The sequence below is a fragment of the Gymnoscopelus braueri genome (assembly GCF_963280865.1).
Source record: "Gymnoscopelus braueri genome assembly, chromosome: 5".
Taxonomy (NCBI): domain Eukaryota; kingdom Metazoa; phylum Chordata; class Actinopteri; order Myctophiformes; family Myctophidae; genus Gymnoscopelus; species Gymnoscopelus braueri.
In genome coordinates this window covers 56,969,404-56,990,745 of record NC_137606.1, presented here as the reverse complement: position 1 = coordinate 56,990,745, position 21,342 = coordinate 56,969,404, and the positions used below count along the sequence as shown (strand labels likewise).

Genomic DNA, 21,342 nt, shown 5'->3' with positions numbered 1-21,342 from the left:
TAATTCACCTTTTGAGGAACAGGCCACTGGAAAGTTAGCATGCTATAATGGAAGCCATTGCTACTGTACAAATATGTTTTATTGCTACTATAGTGTCGATGATGTGTAGGATATATAATTGCATGTCCCTATGAATTGAATAGGCAGGACCACAATGGAAACAAGTCCTCAGGGCTTTTTGTGTTTTCCTTTTAGCACCATTGTATAATCGTACCACTGTACACACTACACAGTCAGATATGTGGCATTGAGGGCAAATTTGCATTTACAATGTTGAAGACCGTCCCCATTTTTTGTTGTTTAACCCTGTCTTCTACCCTGAGCCAGCCTAGGCTAGCACAATGTGTGGGGAGAAAGGTGGGTCATGGGCCCCAGTCCGAGAAGTAGTCGATTAAGTTTGTTTTGGGAGGTTTAAGCTTAGTCTTCAGTGACATTGAAGATGTCGGAGTACCAGGTGGTGCAAGCATAGTAAAAAAGGGTCTGAATCAGGGCTCATGAGAGGGTCCTGAGGGCACTTTTGTTGACAAAAGAGGTAATTATAAAGTATTCAATCAATCAATGTTCTCATATTAATACAAAATAAATAGAAATAAACCTACCTACCGATGATGTCACTGGTAGGCGGGTTTCTGAACTGTCCACAGCCCTCCTCTGAGACACAGAATGTATGTCATATTATAATGAGCATTATAGTGAGGACCACTATATCTGAAGATATAGGTTTCTATTGATTAGTCACCCCATAGTTTTTGTCTCATTCCTAAGCCAATAATGTGATGATCTCCTGTAGGAGACTCAAAGAGTCTCCTTTGTGTCTCCTACCGGAACCGCTGCCTACCGTTCCGTTGGTCATCAAATCATTGTCTTAGGAATGAGACAAAAACTAAAACATCCATGAATTCAAGTCTCCATGGGGTGATCATTTTTTTGGGGTGAACTATCCCTTTAAGGTATTGACCATAATAGTTTCCACTCCTACATGGTCCTGTAGAGAGAGTTCAGCTGACTCAGGAACTACTAGCGGAGGTAATAATTCAAAACATGTGTTTTTTTTTCTTTTTGGTACCTTCTGTGTGTGTGTGTGTGTGTGTGTGTGTGTGTGTGTGTGTGTGTGTGTGTGTGTGTGTGTGTGTGTGTGTGTGCGCGTGTGCGCGTGCACGTGCGTGTGTGTGTGTGCGTGCGTGTGACTTCCTTCCTTAAGTCCAGATGGACTGTAGCACTGAGAGGAATAAAGGAAGTATCGACCCCATTGTAGTGAAAGAGCTTCAGAAAGGAGGAAATGAAAGTTATAGTTTCCTAAACTCAGCCCTGGTACATCGTCTATATGTTGTGTTCTGTGTGTTTTAAAGCCTTAATGACATATCAGACACAAACTGCATGGAAGTGATGAGAACGGCTTCAAGTTCAAGTCCTATTCTCTTTTGAGAGACATGCATGGCTCTTTATTTACTACCATCAGCTGCCTCTTCAGTCTGTCTGGTAAGTAGAACAGAAAATAACACATATTAACCACTTTTGGGCAACCTATAATCTTCATAAAAATGGACCTCAGTTGCATTGTGTATACTTGGTGTTTTATTTTCTCTTCGATCTACGCCAAATGTCTTCGCTCTAAAATAGCAGATCTACAAGATCGCAAAGCAACCCGATACGTTGCAAGATTTTAGATCTGCTATTTTGTTGGCGAATGTTTCCCTCAGAATGGGGAACCTGAGGGTCAAGTGGTTGAAACCTAATTTTAAGTGTATGACTAATTATGGTTTTGTATGTTGTGACCATACAGCTGAAGAGGAGAACAGCACTGCATTGTTTTTTATCTACAAAGCCTTATTATCTTAACAGCTTATTAGAACTTAAAGTCTGCCATCACCAGTGGTGGAAAAAAAGTATTCAAATGTTTTACTCAAGTAAAAGTATCGATACTGCAATGGAGAAATACTTTGTTAAAGTAAAAGTCTGGTATTAAAAATGTACTTGAGTAAAAGTACTAAAGTATTGGTATCAAAATGTAGCCCCAGTAAATCATCTCAAATGTAAAGATCTTTTGAAAATAGACGATCTACAAGCTCATAATGCGACGCATTGTGAGCTTGTAGATCTGCTATTTTCAAAAGGCCGAAATGTATATTAATGTTAATGTGTGTTTTGTAATAATAATCAAAAAAAGTAGCTAGAAACTAAAGTTTTCAAATAATTGTATTGGAGTTAAAGTACAATATTTGCCTCAGAGATGTAGTGGAGTAGAAGTAAAAGTATTGAAAACTGGAAATACTCCAGTAAAGTAAAAAATACCTCAAAATTGTGTGTGTGAGTGTGTGTGTGAATGTGTGTGTGTCTGTGTGTGTGTGTGTGTGTGTGCGTTTGTGTGCATGCGCGTGCGTGCCTGTGCGTGTGCGTGTATTTTTATATTGTGGTATTGCTACTTTTACTTAAAGACAGGGTGCCGTGATTTTCAGTGATTTTCCCCCCCCCTAAAACATCATCAGGTATTATGGTTATTATTAGGAGGAAGATTTTTTTTCAAAAAAGTGTACAGAAAGTGTTAAAATTATGTTTTTCTGTGGACACGCCTCCAGTTCATTAAGTATAACTGGTTCTCACCTTAGCACCTCCTCCACCACCTTAGCACCACCCACCTGTCCTAGTCCCTCCTCCTCCTCATGCCCACACCTGTTGTGTTATGATGGGGGGGGGTTTATTTTGACTGTGTCACCAAAGCGATGTTTTTCTATTGACACGTTTGACCCTCAAGGTTTCAGCCTCCAGGAAGAAACTCAAAATAGTCAGAGAAGACATAAAACACCATAAAAACACCACCAAGGGGCTTAATGAAGTTTTATCAACCTCATAGACACATGAAAAACAGAAAAAGTGCAAAACCATGGCACCCACCTCTTTTAGACCTTCATCCATGCCTGATGAAGGTCCAAGCGGCCGAAACGTTGCATCCTAAATAAAACTTTCTTTATAAGTGAAGACAGTGTGCGGGACTCCCTCTCCCTTCTCCTTTTTCCTTCCATATGCAGCATCTAGCCATGGTTCACATGACGCTTGTATACAAGCTTGTATACAAGCGTCATGGAGCTGAAAGTTCCTGGTTTATAGTGGTGTTCAATTTTTTTACATTGACAACTCTCACATGTACATAAACGTTCAGATTTCAAATATAAAGTGCTTACCCCCAAGCCACGGATGTTACAAGTTGATCCGTTCCGCGATAAGTACATTTTCTCAAAATTTTCTACAATGCTTTAAACCATGCAACACTAATGGTTGGGAGGTGTATTGCACTCTGATGATCGGATTAAAATGCTTTTTATTGACCAATACGGGAGATACGGCTACTATCAACTTGTAACATCCGTGGCTCGTGGGTAAGCACTTTATATTTGAAATCTGAACGTTTATGTACATGTGAGAGTTGACAATGTAAAAAAAGTCGAACACCACTCTGAACCACTCTCGGCTCCATGACTGTCATGGTATGACAGTCATGTTTCAGGGCTAATGCAGCATCTATACTCCGACGCACCTGTCCGTTTGTAGGTGTGCAAAAGGACTTTTCCTAAAAAATACTTTTACCTAAGTGAAATATCTGAGTACTTTTTCCACCACTGCTTATGAGAACCACTGCTAAAAACTAAATTATACCTACAGTATGTATGTCTTCCACAGGTCTAGGTGCAGAGGAATGCCATCAGGCAGTGCTGGCCAAGCGTCAGACACTCTACGTACCACCAGGGGGCAGACTCTCCTTATCGTGTGAGGTCCGGCACTGCGGTAAGGCTGGCTGGACGGCAGAGTGGATCTGGAAGAGATCCACAGAGGATGAGTTCATCCTGCTGAGGACCTCCCTGAGACACCATGTGACCAACACGACTGTGTCCTCAGATAGAACCCGTCTGCTGCTCACCGTCCTGGGTGTCAACGGGAGCGATGAAGGAGCGTACGGGTGCAGGGCGACATGGGACCGAGGACAGAGTGACCAAGGACATCTGACTTATGTCAATGTCACCTCAGGTACCTGGTCATACTTATGTCAATGTCACCTCAGGTACCTGGTCATACTTATGTCAATGTCACCTCAGGTACCTGGTGATACTTATGTCAATGTTACCTCAGGTACCTGGTCATACTTATGTCAATGTGACCTCAGGTACCTGGTGATACTTATGTCAATGTTACCTCAGGTACCTGGTCATACTTATGTCAATGTGACCTCAGGTACCTGGTCATACTTATGTCAATGTGACCTCAGGTACCTGGTCATACTTATGTCAATGTCACCTCAGGTACCTGGTCATACTTATGTCAATGTCACCTCAGGTACCTGGTGATACTTATGTCAATGTTACCTCAGGTACCTGGTCATACTTATGTCAATGTGACCTCAGGTACCTGGTCATACTTATGTCAATGTGACCTCAGGTACCTGGTCATACTTATGTCAATGTCACCTCAGGTACCTGGTCATACTTATGTCAATGTCACCTCAGGTACCTGGTGATACTTATGTCAATGTCACCTCAGGTACCTGGTCATACTTATGTCAATGTCACCTCAGGTACCTGGTCATACTTATGTCAATGTCACCTCAGGTACCTGGTCATACTTATGTCAATGTCACCTCAGGTACCTGGTCATACTTATGTCAATGTCACCTCAGGTACCTGGTCATACTTATGTCAATGTCACCTCAGGTACCTGGTCATACTTATGTCAATGTCACCTCAGGTACCTGGTCATACTTATGTCAATGTGACCTCAGGTACCTGGTCATACTTATGTCAATGTCACCTCAGGTACCCGTGGTGGAAACAGGTTCTAAATATGTTTTACTTAAAGGGATAGTTCACCTTCAAAATGTCCTTTTTCCCTATGGATTACTCACCCCATGAAGACTTGAATTCATGGATTTTTTTTTGTCTCATTCCTAAGCCAATAATTTGATGACCGGCAGCGGTTCCGGTAGGAGACAAAGAGTCTCCTTTGTGTTGTCTACCGGAACCGCTGCCTACCGGTCCGCCGGTGATCAAAATATTGTCTTAGGAATGAGACAAAAACAAAAAAATATCTCTCCATGGGGTGACTAATCGATGGAAAAAAGCAATGTTTTGGGTGAACTATCCCTTTAAGTAACAGTATCAATACTGCAATGTAGAAACACTCTGTTACAAGTGAAAGTCCGGTAATCAAAATCAATCAAAAGCATACAAAAGTATTGGCATCAAAATGTACTTAAAGTACCAAAAGTAAAAGTATTTATGCAAAATGTCCCCTTTCACAAGTTATCATATGTTTAAAATGTGTAAAAAACCTAATTAAACTATTCGATCTACAAGCTCACAACGCGTCTGCATCGCTGCGGTTAATGTATATGTTTTATAATGTAATAATTTATATCTGCAAAGTAACTAGTAACTCAAGTTTTCAAATAATTGTAGTGGAGTAAAAGTGCAACATTTGCCTCTGAGATGTAGTGGAGTAGAAGTAAAAGCATTGGAAATAGGAAATACTCAAGTAAAGTATGAATACCTCAAAATTGTACTTAAGTACAGTACTTGAGTACATGCACTTAGTTACTTTCCACCACCAATATAGACTCAATTTCAAAGGCAGATGCTGGGCCCTCTGTACTGAACAGAAATGTGGTGAGATCACTGAGAATAGATTGTGGGTTTCAGTGGGCAATTCAGCTGTCTGAGTCATATATATGAAGAAAGCATCATCTATTAGAGCGGACAGCTCTCACCCCCTAAATCCTGAATATGAATTCTTGCCTTCCGGCCAAAGGTTAAAGACCCCTGCAGCTAAAAACAACAGGTGCAAAATACAAATTCTCATTTGTACCTACTTCCATACGGGCCATCAATAATGGAAGCAGGAGGAGCTATACTATTAATAGCTATTATTATCTGGATCTTGTGATCATGTCTGTGTTTAAGTCTTGTGTATGCATGTTTACTGTGTCTTGGAGTTTCCTATTATTATCTGCTGTAAAATAAATTGCCCAGTTTGGTACAGAATAAACTTGAACTTGAACTTGAACTGGAAAAAAAACCTCTCCCTCACCCGAAACCATCCATCTTTGTGTCTCCTCCTCAGGCTTGGTCCCAGCAGCGTTCTGCTCTGAGAGGAACCTGACTCACAGGCTGTTGCTGTGCCTCGGCGCCGCTCTCTGCTGCCCCCTGGTGTTGGTGCTGGCTCGCTGTTTGAGTACAGAGGTGAAGAGACCTCCTCGGCCCCTTCCCAGGACCCTGTCCATCATGTGTCAGCTCCCCCCGCCCCCCCACCACCCCCCTAGAGGTGGTCCACACACCCCTCCACATCTACAGGCCGCCCCCCAGCCGCTACCACGCTGTCCAATACCACAGAGACCCAACCCCTCTACCTCTAGAGGTACCATGTAAAACTTTACTTATTCTGTTATATAACCCATTAAGACCATCTGTCATTTTTAGATTTATTTTGACTATTCAAAAATAGCAGATCTGCAAGCTATGAGCTTGGATATCTGCAATTTTTTTGAAAAATCGTGAAAGTGTGTGCACATTTTTTAAATATATATATATTTTTAAAACATTTGTAAAATATTTTTGTCCCTCCCACCCCAGAAGCAAAGATTTGAGATACAAATGCACTTTAAAATATATAAAGATTTGCACAATTTTTTTTTTTGTTTACAACATTTTTATCCCACAATGTTAACCCCTATTTTTCACCCAGTGCCAATGCCTAAGCTTGTAATCCTGGGCGCTACTCTCCCTCTGCCAGCCTGGGGAGAGGTGACTTTTTAAAAAATGGCAGATCTACAAGCTCGTAGCGAGGCACTCGCTACGAGCTTGTAGATCTGCTATTTTTGAAAAGCCCAAAAAAATCTGAAATTAACACAAGATGCGTTCCCGTTCTTAATGGTTTCATTAGTTGTGCGCAGGTGTTGCGCATCAAAACATTGAAGGTCTGCAAGCTCATAAACGGATTATGACACGCTGTGAGCTCGTAGACTATTTCTGATGCACAGCACGGCGTGCATCTGAGTTAGCCTGATGGGATCCGGACCGATTCGCTCGGTTCGGCGGATTTGGTCTTTCTCACTTCACTTCTCAGTCTGGTACTGCAAGCCACGGTGCCGTGGCTTCTGATTGGTCAGTGGTCACTTCCTTACTTGCCTGTATGTAATTGGTGACATTCGGAAATACGAGTCAAATAGGACCACGGCCAGACTGAGAAGCAAAGTGAGAAACACTAAAGTCCGTCAAATGGAGTGAATCAGTCTGGATTCCAGGAAACAACTGAGTCTAACTCAGGCATAAACCTTCCTTTGTTTTGTTACATTATTACACTCTTTGTGTCTATTTACACTCTTTTATGTCTATTTTAGTTTATATTCAAATGAATACTGGCTTTGTTGTGAAGTGAGTTGAGTGTAAACATCACTGAACACTAACCCAATAACGTGTGAACTCTCTCTTCCTTTTGTTGGCGTTGTGCAGCCATGCCCAAGCCCACCCCCACCAACACAGAGGTGAGTCACTCACAATGAGAGCTTGTGGATATCCTGTCCCCAAGGCACAGTGACCTGTGTGGTGCCCTCTCCTCCTACACCCTCCAAGTAATTAAGTACATGTACTCAAGTACTGTACTTAAGTAACATTTGTTGGTAACATCTTTTGGCATTTTTACTTTACTTGAGCATTTCCAATTTTAAATACTTTTACTTCTACTCCACTACATCTCAGAGGCAAATATTGTACTTTTACTCCACTACAATTATTTGCAAACTTTAGTTACTAGTTACTTAGAATGTGTATAATAATCAAAATCTACAAACCACAGCCGTATATGTATGTCAGCCATTTGAAAACAGCAGATCTACAAGCACACAATGCGTCGCATCGCGACGCATTGTGTGCTTGTAGATCTGCATAATGAGTATTTTCTACTTTTGGTACTTTAAGTCCATTTTGATACCAATACTTTTGTAGGCCTACTTTTACTCAATTAAATCTTTAATTCCGGACTTTTACTTGTAACAGAGTATTTCTACATTGCAGTATTGATACTTTTACTTAAGTAAAACATTTGGGTACTTTTTCCACCTCTGATACCCCTCACACTACAGCTGCCCACTAGGGCTGCCTTGAACGACCTCCAACCGTGTCTGAAATAACAATGACTGGTCAGATTTATTAGTATCACAATTACTGTTTCATCAGGCAGCAGGGATTCAAACTAAAACACATCTCACTACTGAGAATTATTGTCAAGCCACGCCCCCAATTAATCTGTGATTTGTGCAGTGCTGGAAAAAGTATTTTTTACTTAGGTGAAACACTGCAATGTAAAAATAGAAAAAACTCGTAATTCGAGTAAAAGTCCAGAAATCAAAGTATTGGTATCAAAATGTACTTAAAGTACCAAAAGTATAAAGTATGAATTATGCAGAATGTCCCATTTCACAAGTTTTTGAAATACAACTACATACAACTCTCAACAATACATACAAAAACAGCAGATCTACAAGCTCTCAATGTGTCGCATTGTGAGCTTGTAGATCTGCTATTTTCAAAAGGCCAAAATGTTTAGGGCGTAATTGGGTAATGCATGTTTCGTAATAATGTCACACCCCAGGTTGGGTGAGGGTAGTGTATAACTCTTAGTTCTGCTACTTCACTTAATGCGGCCCACAGGTTAATATCAGAATACTGATATATTATTGATTTCAAACATGACCCGCTTTAATTACTTACTACTTACTATATTAGTAGCTTAATGACTAGTATTAAAATGTTATTTTCCTTTTCTATGTCCTTTTCTATGTATTTGTATTTAAAGGTTTCATGACGTTCAGTTTTACCACACATTAAAAGTCTTTGTCATGGTCCTTCAAACGTGTATAGAAAGTTTTAACACAAAATTCCACTCCATCCGCCCCCCCAAAGGAAAGGATAGGGGAGGGGAGGGGCGAGGAGGAGAGTGGGCGGGATTAATCGGCTGTGACCTCACTGCCGAAGGGCCAAGCTCAGATTACTTTTCAGCCTAATTATTCAGAAAACCCCAGACCACAGAAAATCCACTGCATGTTCAAAGTTCAGATTTTTTTGGTGTAATTGAGGTCATAAAACCCCCCAAAAAAACATAAAAAAATAAAAAAAAGTGAAAATGAATGTCATAGAACCTTTAAGTTCATAAAGTTAACATAAGTATGACTAAATGCTTTTGAAATTAAATACAAATGTTACTTTTCAGGACTCCAATTAAATTCCAATTCAAAAGTAGTAAAAATAGTAGATCTAAGCTCAAATGCTTTGAGCTTAGATCTACTATTTTTGCTACTTTTGTGTGACATACAATAGAATGGCCCAACAGTATATGCAATGTGTCCCTCTGGAGTGAGTGTGGAAATATAGTGGCCCTCTCCATCACCAAAGTTGCATCACCCTTACGGTGCGTTTTAACAGCGGGCGATCAGGATAGTATTTTCCGGAAGTGCATTATATGTCTATGAGAGCCGGCGACTACTGGCGATAGGGCGAAGTGGGCGGGGGGGCGATGAAAGATGGATTTTCTTTATCTTTTGGACGATGTCGCCCGGGGATCGCCCGAGAGTCGCCCGCTGTTAAAACGTACTGTTAGAGACTGGAGAACTCTGAGCAGCAGACAGCAGACTGACAGATTGTGAACAGCTCACCCCTATATGGCCACATGGCCCCGCCCACCAGACACACCTAATAATTAGGGGGTATTCACTGTCACCTCTGTTCACAAGGCATAAACCATAGAGTTAAAAAATAATAGAGAGGGCACCGGAAATCCCCTCCCATCCACTTGCATTGAGTTGCTCACCCAGCGCATGAAGCGAATTCACCCCTTCTTCCGGGTTGGACATTTGGTGGGGGGGCGAGGCCTATTTGGGGCCTCTGCCCGTCACTTCTGAATTAGAGTGCACCAGCCCGTCCCATATCTGGCCTAGAGGGGCGGGTTTAACATCCCCGGCGAGAGAATGTGTGTGATCCCATTGGTTCACCAGCCCCCGCCCCGTCAACACAACATTACGAGCGACGCCCACTGCACTCTGGTTGGTTGGGGAAATGAAACACTTCCTATACCGGGTACATCAAAGGCTTTTATTTTTTAGCAAAACTAAACAATAAAAGCCTGGAGATCGAGGCTACTTCTGAATAAACCCTATGACGCAAATGTGTCATAGGGTTTATTCGTGAGCGCGCCGGGGCTTGACTCATAAACGAGCACCGTCTACCACCGTCACCGCCGACGGTGGCCCCCATCTGCAGTACCTCAAGATGCCAGCATGTCCATTCCGCTTCAATGAAACCACTGGGTTCTGGGGGCTTGGCATAAACAGAAAAAATACATTATGTACATTTAATATTCGCTTGTAGATCTTTGCCTTTCAATGTCCAGTGTTCCTCTTTAACACCTTGAAAACCTCTTAGACAGATACAAAACCTTGTCCTCAGACAAGATGGTTTGGCCCAAATTGGCCCGATCAGTGGTTGCAGGTGTGTCTCCTGACAAACCTATGAGTTGGCCTGAACCCCACCCTGACTCTTTTAATTACAATCCAGTGAAGAGCCATGGTGAGAGAGATGAATGATTTGTTTGTTAGTGTTTGAATACAAAATATTTTTGTTCTTCCTGTTTATCCACACAACCTAACAATTGTGCGCCATTGATAGGCCATGTGTCAGAGCAGTGACAGTGTGTGGTCACACTGTCACAGCTAATAATCACAATCTACAAAGTAGCTATAGTAACTACAGTTGTCAAGTAATACCAGTGGAGTAGAAGTACAATATTTCTCTCTGAGATGTAGTGGAGTAGAAGTAAAAGTATTACATTGGAAAATACTCCAGTACAGTAAAAAATAACCTCAAAATTCAACTTAATCGCAATTATTCAGTGGTGTAAAGTAACTAGGTACATTTACTTAAGTACTGAACTTAAGTACAATTTTGAGGTATTTGTACTTTACTGGAGTATTTCCAATTTTCAATACTTTTACTTCTACTCCACTACATCTCAGAGGCAAATATTGCACTTTTACTCCACTACAATTATTTGAAAACTTTAGTTACTAGTTACTTTGTAGATATCAATTATTACATTATAAACCATACATTAACCACTTTAGCCCTATTTCATACCTAGGCTATTTTAAAATAGCCGATCTACAAGCTCACAACGCGTCGCGATGCGACGCGTTGTGAGCTTGTAGATCTGCTATTTTCAAAAAAAAAAAAAAATTTTACTCTTGGTACTTTAAGTACATTTTGATACCAATACTTTTGTACTTTTACTCAAGTAAATTTTGAATTCTGGACTATTACTTGTAACGGAGTACTTCTACATTGCAATATTGATGCTTTTACTTAAGTACAAAATGTGAGTACTTTTTCCACCACTGCAATTATTTGTTTGACAATTAATCGTCATGTAAAATGTCATAATCGTGACAACCATAACTGTGCTGTGTTGTTTCAGCTGGTGTATGCAGCTCTGTGTCAGGAGGACATCGTGGGGACTCAACAGCAGCGCCCTGTGAGACCCCCCACTGAGCCCACCGTCTACTCCTCACTCAGCTTCTCACCATGACCGCAACGCAACGTGGTTCTCAACCAGTGGTCCTTGAGGGGGTTCCAGGTGGTCCCCAGCTAAATGATGGAGAGTTGGTAACCAAATGGACCCTTATTAGATCTTTAACTCTTCAGAGTGTGAAATGAAACCAAATGGACCCTTATAGATGTGTTTCATTTTATCAAGGTTTACAGGGGGGGAGTCATGTATTTTATATTTTATTTGTATTTTATTTTTACATGAATATCATTTTTACATTATATTAATGCGATATTATCATTAGGCAAGGATTCATAAGCATTTTATAAACAATATATATATATATATATATATATATATATATATATATATATATATATATATATATATATATATATATATATATATATATATATATATATATATATAATCATTTCATGTGTGTAGGCCATTGGTTCAAAGTGGGGACCCAGGGGTCCTTGAGGGAGTTCCAGGGGGTCCCAAGCTAAATGTGTTAATACAGTTTAAACAACTTTATCCATATTTGGCTACTCAAAAATAGCAGATATAAAAGCTCACAGCGCGGCACGAAGTGAGCTTGTACATCTATTTTAGATTATTATTTTTTTAAATCTTGAAAGTGTTTTGTTTGAACATTTTTGAATAATTTTGCAACACAAATCTTCTCTCCGGGGGGTCCCTGGCACAAAACATTTTCAGATCGTGGTCCGCAGCCAAATATATACAAATGTAGGCTACTTGACTTTTCATGTCAAGGGGTCCTTGACATGAAAAAGTTTGAGAACTACTGGTTACTACTGAAAAAACAAAGTGGTGCAACAGAGTAGTTCTGCAATGTGTGAGTCAACCTGAAACCTACAGACACGTCTAACGATTTATCATCAATCAATTACAATCAATTCAAACTGGTGACAATTTAAATGAATTTAATGAAAACATTGCGATGCAAACAATAGCCCATAAAAGGAATAAAATACAGGATCTTTGTAAGAGAATTGATTAAAAAAAAAGTCATTTGCTACTGTATTGAAAAGAGGATAAGAGAAAACACGGTATTGTAAATAACAGAAAACATACTGGATTTGTGTAAGAGAAATAATGGGAGAAAAAAAAGGGTTTTCTGTCATTTGTTTGGAAAAAATATTTGTGTTTAAAAAATCTTGAAAAATTGTACGGTGAACCTAGCATCGTGATTTGAATGGTATTGTGAGTTGAGTGAATGGTTACATGTCTAGTGAAACCAGACGTATAAATATGTATGTGTCGACTGAATGAGTCTCACAATTCTATTATCACGCTTCTAACCCTCTAGATCAGGGGTTTTCAACGTTTTCCAAGGACCCCCGTAGCTGAGAGAGAGATGAATCAGGGACCCCCTAACTGAGAGAGAGATGAAGCAGGGACCCCCTAACTGAGAGAGAGATGAAGCAGGGACCCCCTAACTGAGAGAGAGATGAAGCAGGGACCCCCTCTATATTGTAAAACATTGTGTTGCAGATTTTACTTGGTCTGCTCTTTTTCCCCTCTATACACCAAACCTCTTTTCCAAAAATAGCAGATCTACAAGCTCACAACGCCTCGCGCTGCGAGGCGTTGTGAGCTTGTAGATCTGCTATTTTTGTCTATAAAGCTGTCCTCAGAAAAGGGATGCTAGGGTTCAAGTGGTAAAAAAATATATCATATCACACAAAGTTTGGCGGACCCCTTTAGTAACCCCCTGTTGAAGACCCCTGGCTAGCTCTAGCCTCAGTGTTACCAGATATCGCTCTACACCGGTATGATTGTCTCTTAATAATATCTGAGGTTTTCGTGGTATTTATGGTATGTTCTCTCTAAAATGTATAGTGTTTTTATATTCGTTTTTTAACTAATGGACACCTGAGTCTAACACAAATAAAGTTGATGCATTTATTCAAATCTTTTGCCAATCATTTTTTGGGGCCCACCTGCAATACCCTGGCGGCCCACCAGAGGGGCACCGGCTCACAGGTTAAGAATGGGCGTTAAGCATATGGCAGCAGATTTCACTGCACAGATTGACAGGTCAAGTAGCCAGATTAGTCTGATTCACACTAACCCCGACAGGTTATTTACATTAAAACAATGATAATACAAGTATAGTTATAGGACAAGTGTAGGCAGAGTATATAGTACTTTCTTAATCATCTTTCTATTGGTTAAATATCTTGGTTCGTACAGTATTTATTGTACAATAGTTGAACAGAGAGCAAAGCTCCATGTGGAGAGAGCATGGAGAGAGCAGCTAATCTGTTAATCCACTGGATGTAATCCTCTGTGATCTACTCAACTCTCATTAGAGTCTGAACTGTAAGACCTGGGAGAGACACACACACACACACACACACACACACACACACACACATGGTCACACAAGCACACACACACACACACACACACACACACACACACACACACACACACACACACACACACACACACACACACACACACACACACACACACACACACACACACACAGTAAGCACGCAAACACACACACACACACACACACACACACACATGGGCACACGTACGCACACACACACACACACACACACACACACACACACACACACACACACACACACACACACACACACACACACACACACACACACACACACACACACACTCTTACTTTACTTGTACAGTGAAACTGAAAGGCTAGTGTTGTGTTTGTTTCGTTACGTTGAAAATGAATGTTTTGAATGAATGAATGTTGCCAATCTCATCCAATCAGGAGAGAGGACTCATTCAGGGTTCAGGATAAACAGGTGAAACTGGAGGTGACGACACTAAGAAATGAACAGACACACAGTTGGAAGTGGAACACTTAAAATTTTAAGCTAATAAATGGTACTCTCTCCCGATTTGGATCTGAAATTATTAACCCACCTGAAAATTTCGTTATTTTCTGTTTATTAAAGAGCTGGAGAGACAGGGAGACCTCTGTTACTGAATAAACACTCTATAGCAATGACTACAGCATATGACCAATAAGACACACATTTTACCATATTTTTAAAGAGCACTAGTGAGAACCTATTATATGAAGATAGGGTGAAAATGAGAGAAGTGGTCCTTTTTAACCAAAATGTTTTCTTTTAACCAAAACATAATCACTAAACTCCTGTAACGTATGTGTCTCACATTGAAAAGGTCTTGGAGATCAGATCACAGCATTAAGCTGCATGCTGTCATGAATGGAGAGCGTGAGGACTTGTAGATCAGATTATTCCACTCAGTGGATTTACTAGTCAGTCTATCTGTGTGATCACATGTGTTCACTTTAAAAACCTTGTATCTCCATATTTAAACGTTTCAACTATTAACCATTTTGTCAATCAGGTAATTTTTTCCCCCCATTTCCTGAAAAGTAACAGTTTTGGACATAATAATAATAATGTAATTTAGTCCACACTCCTTGGGGTGTTTTTTGTCACCCATCCTATCTGTGTGTAGTGTTGCTGTGATTCTAATGGTGTTCTCTGTTCATGTGTAGGAGGAGGGGACCAGCCTGCAGGGGTGTGCCTAGGGGACGAGGCCCACCTGACTCCAATCATCCTCTGGAATATTTAATCAGGCTGGTCAGGCCCATTCTGCCCCTCTCTCCTTCACAGGAAACATTGTATGGTTTGGGTTCTTTTTTAGTTTAGTTCTACCCTGTTTCTGCACTTACACGTACACTACATTTTCACACATACACTACGTTTTCACACATCCATACATGCACTACACTACTGATACAACTGACTATACACAACACATTCTAATATTTAAGTATAACTTTGTTTCTTTTACTTATCAATACACACATTTAAAGTAAATCAGGTGTGTCGACTCCTGATTTTGTCATGATTTGAGTCAGTTCATGACAATTTGCACATTATACGTTTGTCCTCTGCATCCTATAATCACTAGGAGCAGTGAGCGGCCATTCTATAGCGCTCAGGGAAAAAATTGGGGTTAACCCATGCATTAAATCCGGGAACGCATCTGTGTCATTTTTTGATTTATTTGGCTTTTTTTTTAAATTTTGAAAATGTGTGCAAATCTTTGATTTTTTTTTTTAAAGCAAACATTTTTAACTCAAAGTCTTTGCTTCTTGGGGGGTCCCTGGAACAAAATCATTTTAGATGAGGGGGTCCGCGGCCAAATACATATCATTTTGGGGGTCCTTGACATGAATTAGTTTGAGAACCACTGATATTATAGCAACATATATATTTTGTAAACTTACATTTGTAGAATCTTCCAGAAGCAAAGATTTGAGTTACAAATATTCGCTTTAAAAATATAAATTCAAAGATTTTCATGATTTTCCCCAAAATAGCAGATATACAAAAAATCTTTAAAGATGCGTTCCCGGTCTTAATGGGTTAAAAGAGTCTTGCTCAGCGACACACATCGACACATTGCTGGCCTGACCCATGGAATCGAACCGGCGACCACCATGGCGGGCTCCCTAACCTAACCACTCAGCTATGGCCGCCCGCCGACATACAAGGTTTCTACCTGACAGAGAGTGACCTGTGAGTAATCCCCCAGAGAGCCTGTAAATAACCTGTTAAACCAGCCAGGTCAAAGGTCACGTGGTGGATTTACTACCCGTTTACTAGAAGCACTCTCACATCCAGCGGGTTGCCAGATTACGCGAGAGAAGCAAGCGGGCCAGGTCTATACCAAAACAAGCCCGAAAGAAGCGACCGGTTTTACCCCCTTGAACCCTAGATGCATCCACCATTTTAAAAGCAAACATGTTTAACTCCAAGATGTGCTTCTCGGGGGTCCCTGGCACAAAATATTTTGAGATTGGGGTCCGTGGCCAAAAACATATCATTTTTGGGGTCCTTGACATGGAAAAGTTACAGCCTCACTGATATAGCAACATACTGATAGGATTTAGAAAACATTTTTATATATCTCTGCTGTCCGGCAGGAACCAGCTAATGTTAGAACAGGAGTTAGGAGGTTTTGTTCATCATTGATAAGAACCGCTGAATGGACCTCTAAGCTCACAATGAGGTTGGAGGTCAAAAGGGGGTGGAGCCTGGAGTCAGCAAAACCAGCTAACTCCACCCTCTTTGCTGGAGTTAGCTGGTTTAGCAGAAAGTTTGAGGATCCAATGGAGTTAGCTGGTTTTGTCAGAAGCACTTTTTAATACTTTTCATTGGTTCAATATTTTTTTAATCAGCACACAGACGTAAAGGGTGTTCAATAGCACTGATTTATGGAATAAAATGCAAAAGCAGAAAAATGGGGTTAGCTGGTTCCTGCCGGACAGCAACGATATGTATTTGGTCACGGCCGGACCCCCCATCTCAAAATGTGTTGTTCCAGGGACCCCCCATGAAGCAATTGAGTTACAAATGTTTGCTTTAAAAAAAAAAAAAATGTATTCAAAGATTTGCACAAATGTTCATGATTTAAAAAAAATAGCAGATCTACAAGCTTGGAGATCTAAAATGACACGGACGTGTTCCGGGATTGGATGGGTTGACACCCCAGAGTAAACCATGCAAAGGCACCAACAACCTGCTCATATGGGAGCAGTAGGGGTTCAGTGTCTTGCTCAAGGACACTTTGACACTGACTCTGTCTGGGGCAGTCCGGGATCGAACCGGGAACTTTCCGGTTCCCAAGCAGCCGCTCTACATCCTGAGCCATAGCCGTCCCTATGTGCTGTTTTCTGAAGAAGAAAAAAAGAAGAATATTGTTGACAACATTTTAACAACACACATCTTGTAAAAAATATTTTCAGATGGGGGCCCACAGACAAATACACTTATTTGAAGAAACATTGGGTTTGAACAACATTAGGAAGGAAGCACAAATAAGCAACTACACTTTAAACAAGCCCTAAAAAGACCCTGTTTTATATTGTAGGCTAGGAGAGATCAACAAGCACCTCTCTGGCTGTATACGTACATCTTCTTTAAAAACTATATCCACAAAATAATGCATGCTCCTGCTATCCTCTGATTTATTGATACATGTAAAAAACTTTTTATTGAAGATGAATTCAAAATGATAAAAACACAAAAAACAACAAAAACAACACAGGGACACAAAAACATTGACAAATTCAAAACAAATCCATACCTTTGGTGTTTACACATGAAAGGGATATTAAGCAACTAAGACAATAAAATAACTTTAACCCATTTATATCTGAGGTCCATCGTCTCTGTCGGGTGGAAACCTCATATGTTACAAAACTGTTACTTTTCAGGATCCAAATTCAAAAATGGCAAAAGTAGCAGATCTACAAGCTCAAAACGCGGCGCTTTGCGTTGCGTTTTGAGCTTGTAGATCTGCTACTTTTGATACTTTTGTGTGACGCTGTAGTATGATCACGTAGGGCATAGATTTACACATAGATTATAAAAAACACAAAAAGTCCAAATAAGGAGATAAGAGGTTTCTGCCCGACAGCAACGATATGTCTTCTAAATCCTAACAGTTTTCTGAAAAACCTATGTTTCTATATTTGTAACTAAAATCTAAAATCACAACAGATGCTTTCCTGGTCTTAATGGGTTAAAAGAGAGCATCGACCACATCAATACAGGGTGTTGAAATTAAAGAATTTGAATCTGAAATTCACTTCCTGGTTAACGCATTTGGGAAATGGCCTGTATCTCGCCTCCTGTGTTTTACCATGTATTTTTGACGAGACGTGCTATTTTCAAAGGTCTATTACAAGCGAACGGGAGGTCGTGATGACGTTTTCTTTTTTTTTCACGGAAGCACAGTGAAAAAAATCGCTGGCAATGGATTATTTATATATTCTGGCTGTGAATGAGAGAGCACTCTGGACATGAGATCCAAAGCACTATCCTCCTGCTCATAAAACACAGGAACCACTGCCTTTAGAGGCCACCATGTCCACCAGCATGTTTATTCCTTCTTTCTTTTTCCTGAGCGTATGTTTTACATTGTTTACAATGGGAGCGTTGCGGGGAAACCCCACAGCAACGTGATGAGGCGCTTGAGCGTTTTGTTTTGCGTTCACGACACGTGTGGTGTTTTTTTTTCTAGTGAAATGAAAAAAGAAATCCGCAATTTTAGAGCATATCCGTGGTCATCATATGGGCATACCTAACAATAGATGGCAAAAAAATGGGGGGGGAAATATACATAAATGTGCATTTTTTAATCTAAAGTCCCTAAAAAGCCAATCTTAATTACTTCCTGTGAACAAAAACGTGTTGCGTGATGACACTTTCATGAATATAAATGAATCTTGATTTTCGTTCACCTGTGTGATTCCCAAAGCTGCACAAACACAGCTGATTTTAATTACAGAACTACTCCGTTTTGAATCTCATTCAAGATCCAGACGGTGTATTACTCATTGTAAACTTAATCAGCGCGCTTAAAATATGTATCTGAAAACATTATAGTTTAGAAATAAGCAACTTGGTAACAAACATTCTGCAGAGTGGCCGTCTCTCTCTCCTTTACAAACAATAACATTGTGCACCACGTAAGTGAGGTTCTACCGTGCCATAGCCTGAAGGGATGGAACCTTCTGATTGGTTGCGAGGCCGTTTCAGACTGAAACTTCAAAACAAAATGACCGAAAATGTCATTGCACTGGACCTTTAATTTACTCGCTGAGAGCTGAAATGTCTTTTCAACTCGGGCGTTAGGAAGCGTTTTTCAGGCGAGCGCCTTAGGCGTTTTCAGCCGAGGGGAGGTGGGGTAGGGGGGAGGGGCCTCGGTGAACACGGCCCCTAAAACCCAAGTCTCCTCCTCCAAACCATCCCCACCCACCCCCAGAATCAGAACTTGAACGCCCCCCCGGCTTGGTGCGCAGCAGCAGCAGGGCTGTCTTTGAAGGGGCTGTGCGGAGGATGCTTGGTAGGGCTGAGCAGGTGCTTGTTGGTGGGGCTCTGCGGGTGCGCGTGATGCAGCGAGCGCGTGGGCAGGATGGACGGTATGGAGTGGATGTAAGGGATGGCGGCCTGGACGGCCATGGTCAGCGGGCTGTCCCCGGGGGAGTAGTCGTAGGCGGGCGAGGGGAGGGGCACCACCACGTTGTCCTGGTCCCACACGTGGAAGGCGTTGGGGTGCATGGTGTGGGGGGGGTGGCGGGGCCCGGCCGGACCCAGGTTCTTGTCGTCTTCGCCGTCGTCCGCTGGGCCGAGCAAGCAGTCTGGAGGAGAGGGAGGGATAGTTTAGAACAGTAAACAGTCTGGAGGAAAGGGAGGGTTAGTTTAGAACAGTAAACAGTCTGGAAGAGAGGGAGGGATAGTTTAGAACAGTAAACAGTCTGGAGGAGAGGGAGGGTTAGTTTAGAACAGTAAACAGTCTGGAAGAGAGGGAGGGATAGTTTAGAACAGTAAACAGTCTGGAAGAGAGGGAGGGGTTAGTTTAGAACAGTAAACAGTCTGGAAGAGAGGGAGGGATAGTTTAGAACAGTAAACAGTCTGGAAGAGAGGGAGGGGTTAGTTTAGAACAGTAAACAGTCTGGAAGAGAGGGATGGATAGTTTAGAACAGTAAACAGTCTGGAGGAGAGGGAGGGTTAGTTTAGAACAGTAAACAGTCTGGAAGAGAGGGAGGGATAGTTTAGAACAGTAAACAGTCTGGAAGAGAGGGAGGGGTTAGTTTAGAACAGTAAACAGTCTGGAAGAGAGGGAGGGATAGTTTAGAACAGTAAACAGTCTGGAAGAGAGGGAGGGGTTAGTTTAGAACAGTAAACAGTCTGGAAGAGAGGGATGGATAGTTTAGAACAGTAAACAGTCTGGAGGAGAGGGAGGGATAGTTTAGAACAGTAAACAGTCTGGAAGAGAGGGAGGGATAGTTTAGAACAGTAAACAGTCTGGAAGAGAGGGAGGGGTTAGTTTAGAACAGTAAACAGTCTGGAAGAGAGGGATGGATAGTTTAGAACAGTAAACAGTCTGGAGGAGAGGGAGGGTTAGTTTAGAACAGTAAACAGTCTGGAAGAGAGGGAGGGTTAGTTTAGAACAGTAAACAGTCTGGAAGAGAGGGATGGATAGTTTAGAACAGTAAACAGTCTGGAAGAGAGGGAGGGTTAGTTTAGAACAGTAAACAGTCTGGAAGAGAGGGAGGGTTAGTTTAGAACAGTAAACAGTCTGGAAGAGAGGGAGGGATAGTTTAGAACAGTAAACAGTCTGGAAGAGAGGGAGGGATAGTTTAGAACAGTAAACAGTCTGGAGGAGAGGGAGGGATAGTTTAGAACAGTAAACAGTCTGGAGGAAAGGGAGGGATAGTTTAGAACAGTAAACAGTCTGGAGGAGAGGGAGGGATAGTTTAGAACAGTAAACAGTCTGGAGGAGAGGGAGGGATAGTTTAGAACAGTAAACAGTCTGGAGGAGAGGGAGGGTTAGTTTAGAACAGTAAACAGTCTGGAGGAGAGGGAGGGATAGTTTAGAACAGTAAACAGTCTGGAGGAGAGGGAGGGATAGTTTAGAACAGTAAACAGTCTGGAGGAGAGGGAGGGATAGTTTAGAACAGTAAACAGTCTGGAGGAGAGGGAGGGTTAGTTTAGAACAGTAAACAGTCTGGAGGAGAGGGAGGGTTAGTTTAGAACAGTAAACAGTCTGGAGGAGAGGGAGGGTTAGTTTAGAACAGTAAACAGTCTGGAAGAGAGGGAGGGTTAGTTTAGAACAGTAAACAGTCTGGAAGAGAGGGAGGGTTAGTTTAGAACAGTAAACAGTCTGGAAGAGAGGGAGGGTTAGTTTAGAACAGTAAAC

The 21,342-nt window shown here is 41.3% G+C and overlaps 1 protein-coding gene across 1 annotated transcript; it reads left to right on the top strand.

The window, feature by feature from the left end:
- Nucleotides 1–1,266: 1,266 nt before the first annotated feature.
- LOC308085275 (uncharacterized protein) lies at nucleotides 1,267–11,791 on the top strand. The gene is made up of 5 exons (XM_080428355.1): nucleotides 1,267–1,479; nucleotides 3,676–4,020; nucleotides 6,106–6,399; nucleotides 7,494–7,525; nucleotides 11,506–11,791. Exons 1-5 carry the CDS (start codon nucleotides 1,431–1,433, stop codon nucleotides 11,614–11,616), a joined length of 831 nt encoding a protein of 276 aa, XP_080284481.1. The 5' UTR covers nucleotides 1,267–1,430; the 3' UTR covers nucleotides 11,617–11,791.
- Nucleotides 11,792–21,342: the final 9,551 nt, after the last annotated feature.

Bases quoted from the DNA above. Each gene is read 5' to 3' on its own strand.
- LOC308085275 (XM_080428355.1), top strand. From the start codon at position 1,431: ATGCATGGCTCTTTATTTACTACCATCAGCTGCCTCTTCAGTCTGTCT. The intron at 1,480-3,675 runs GTAAGTAGAACA...TGTCTTCCACAG, and splicing joins CTGCCTCTTCAGTCTGTCTG to GTCTAGGTGCAGAGGAATGC. The intron at 7,526-11,505 runs GTGAGTCACTCA...GTGTTGTTTCAG, and splicing joins CCACCCCCACCAACACAGAG to CTGGTGTATGCAGCTCTGTG.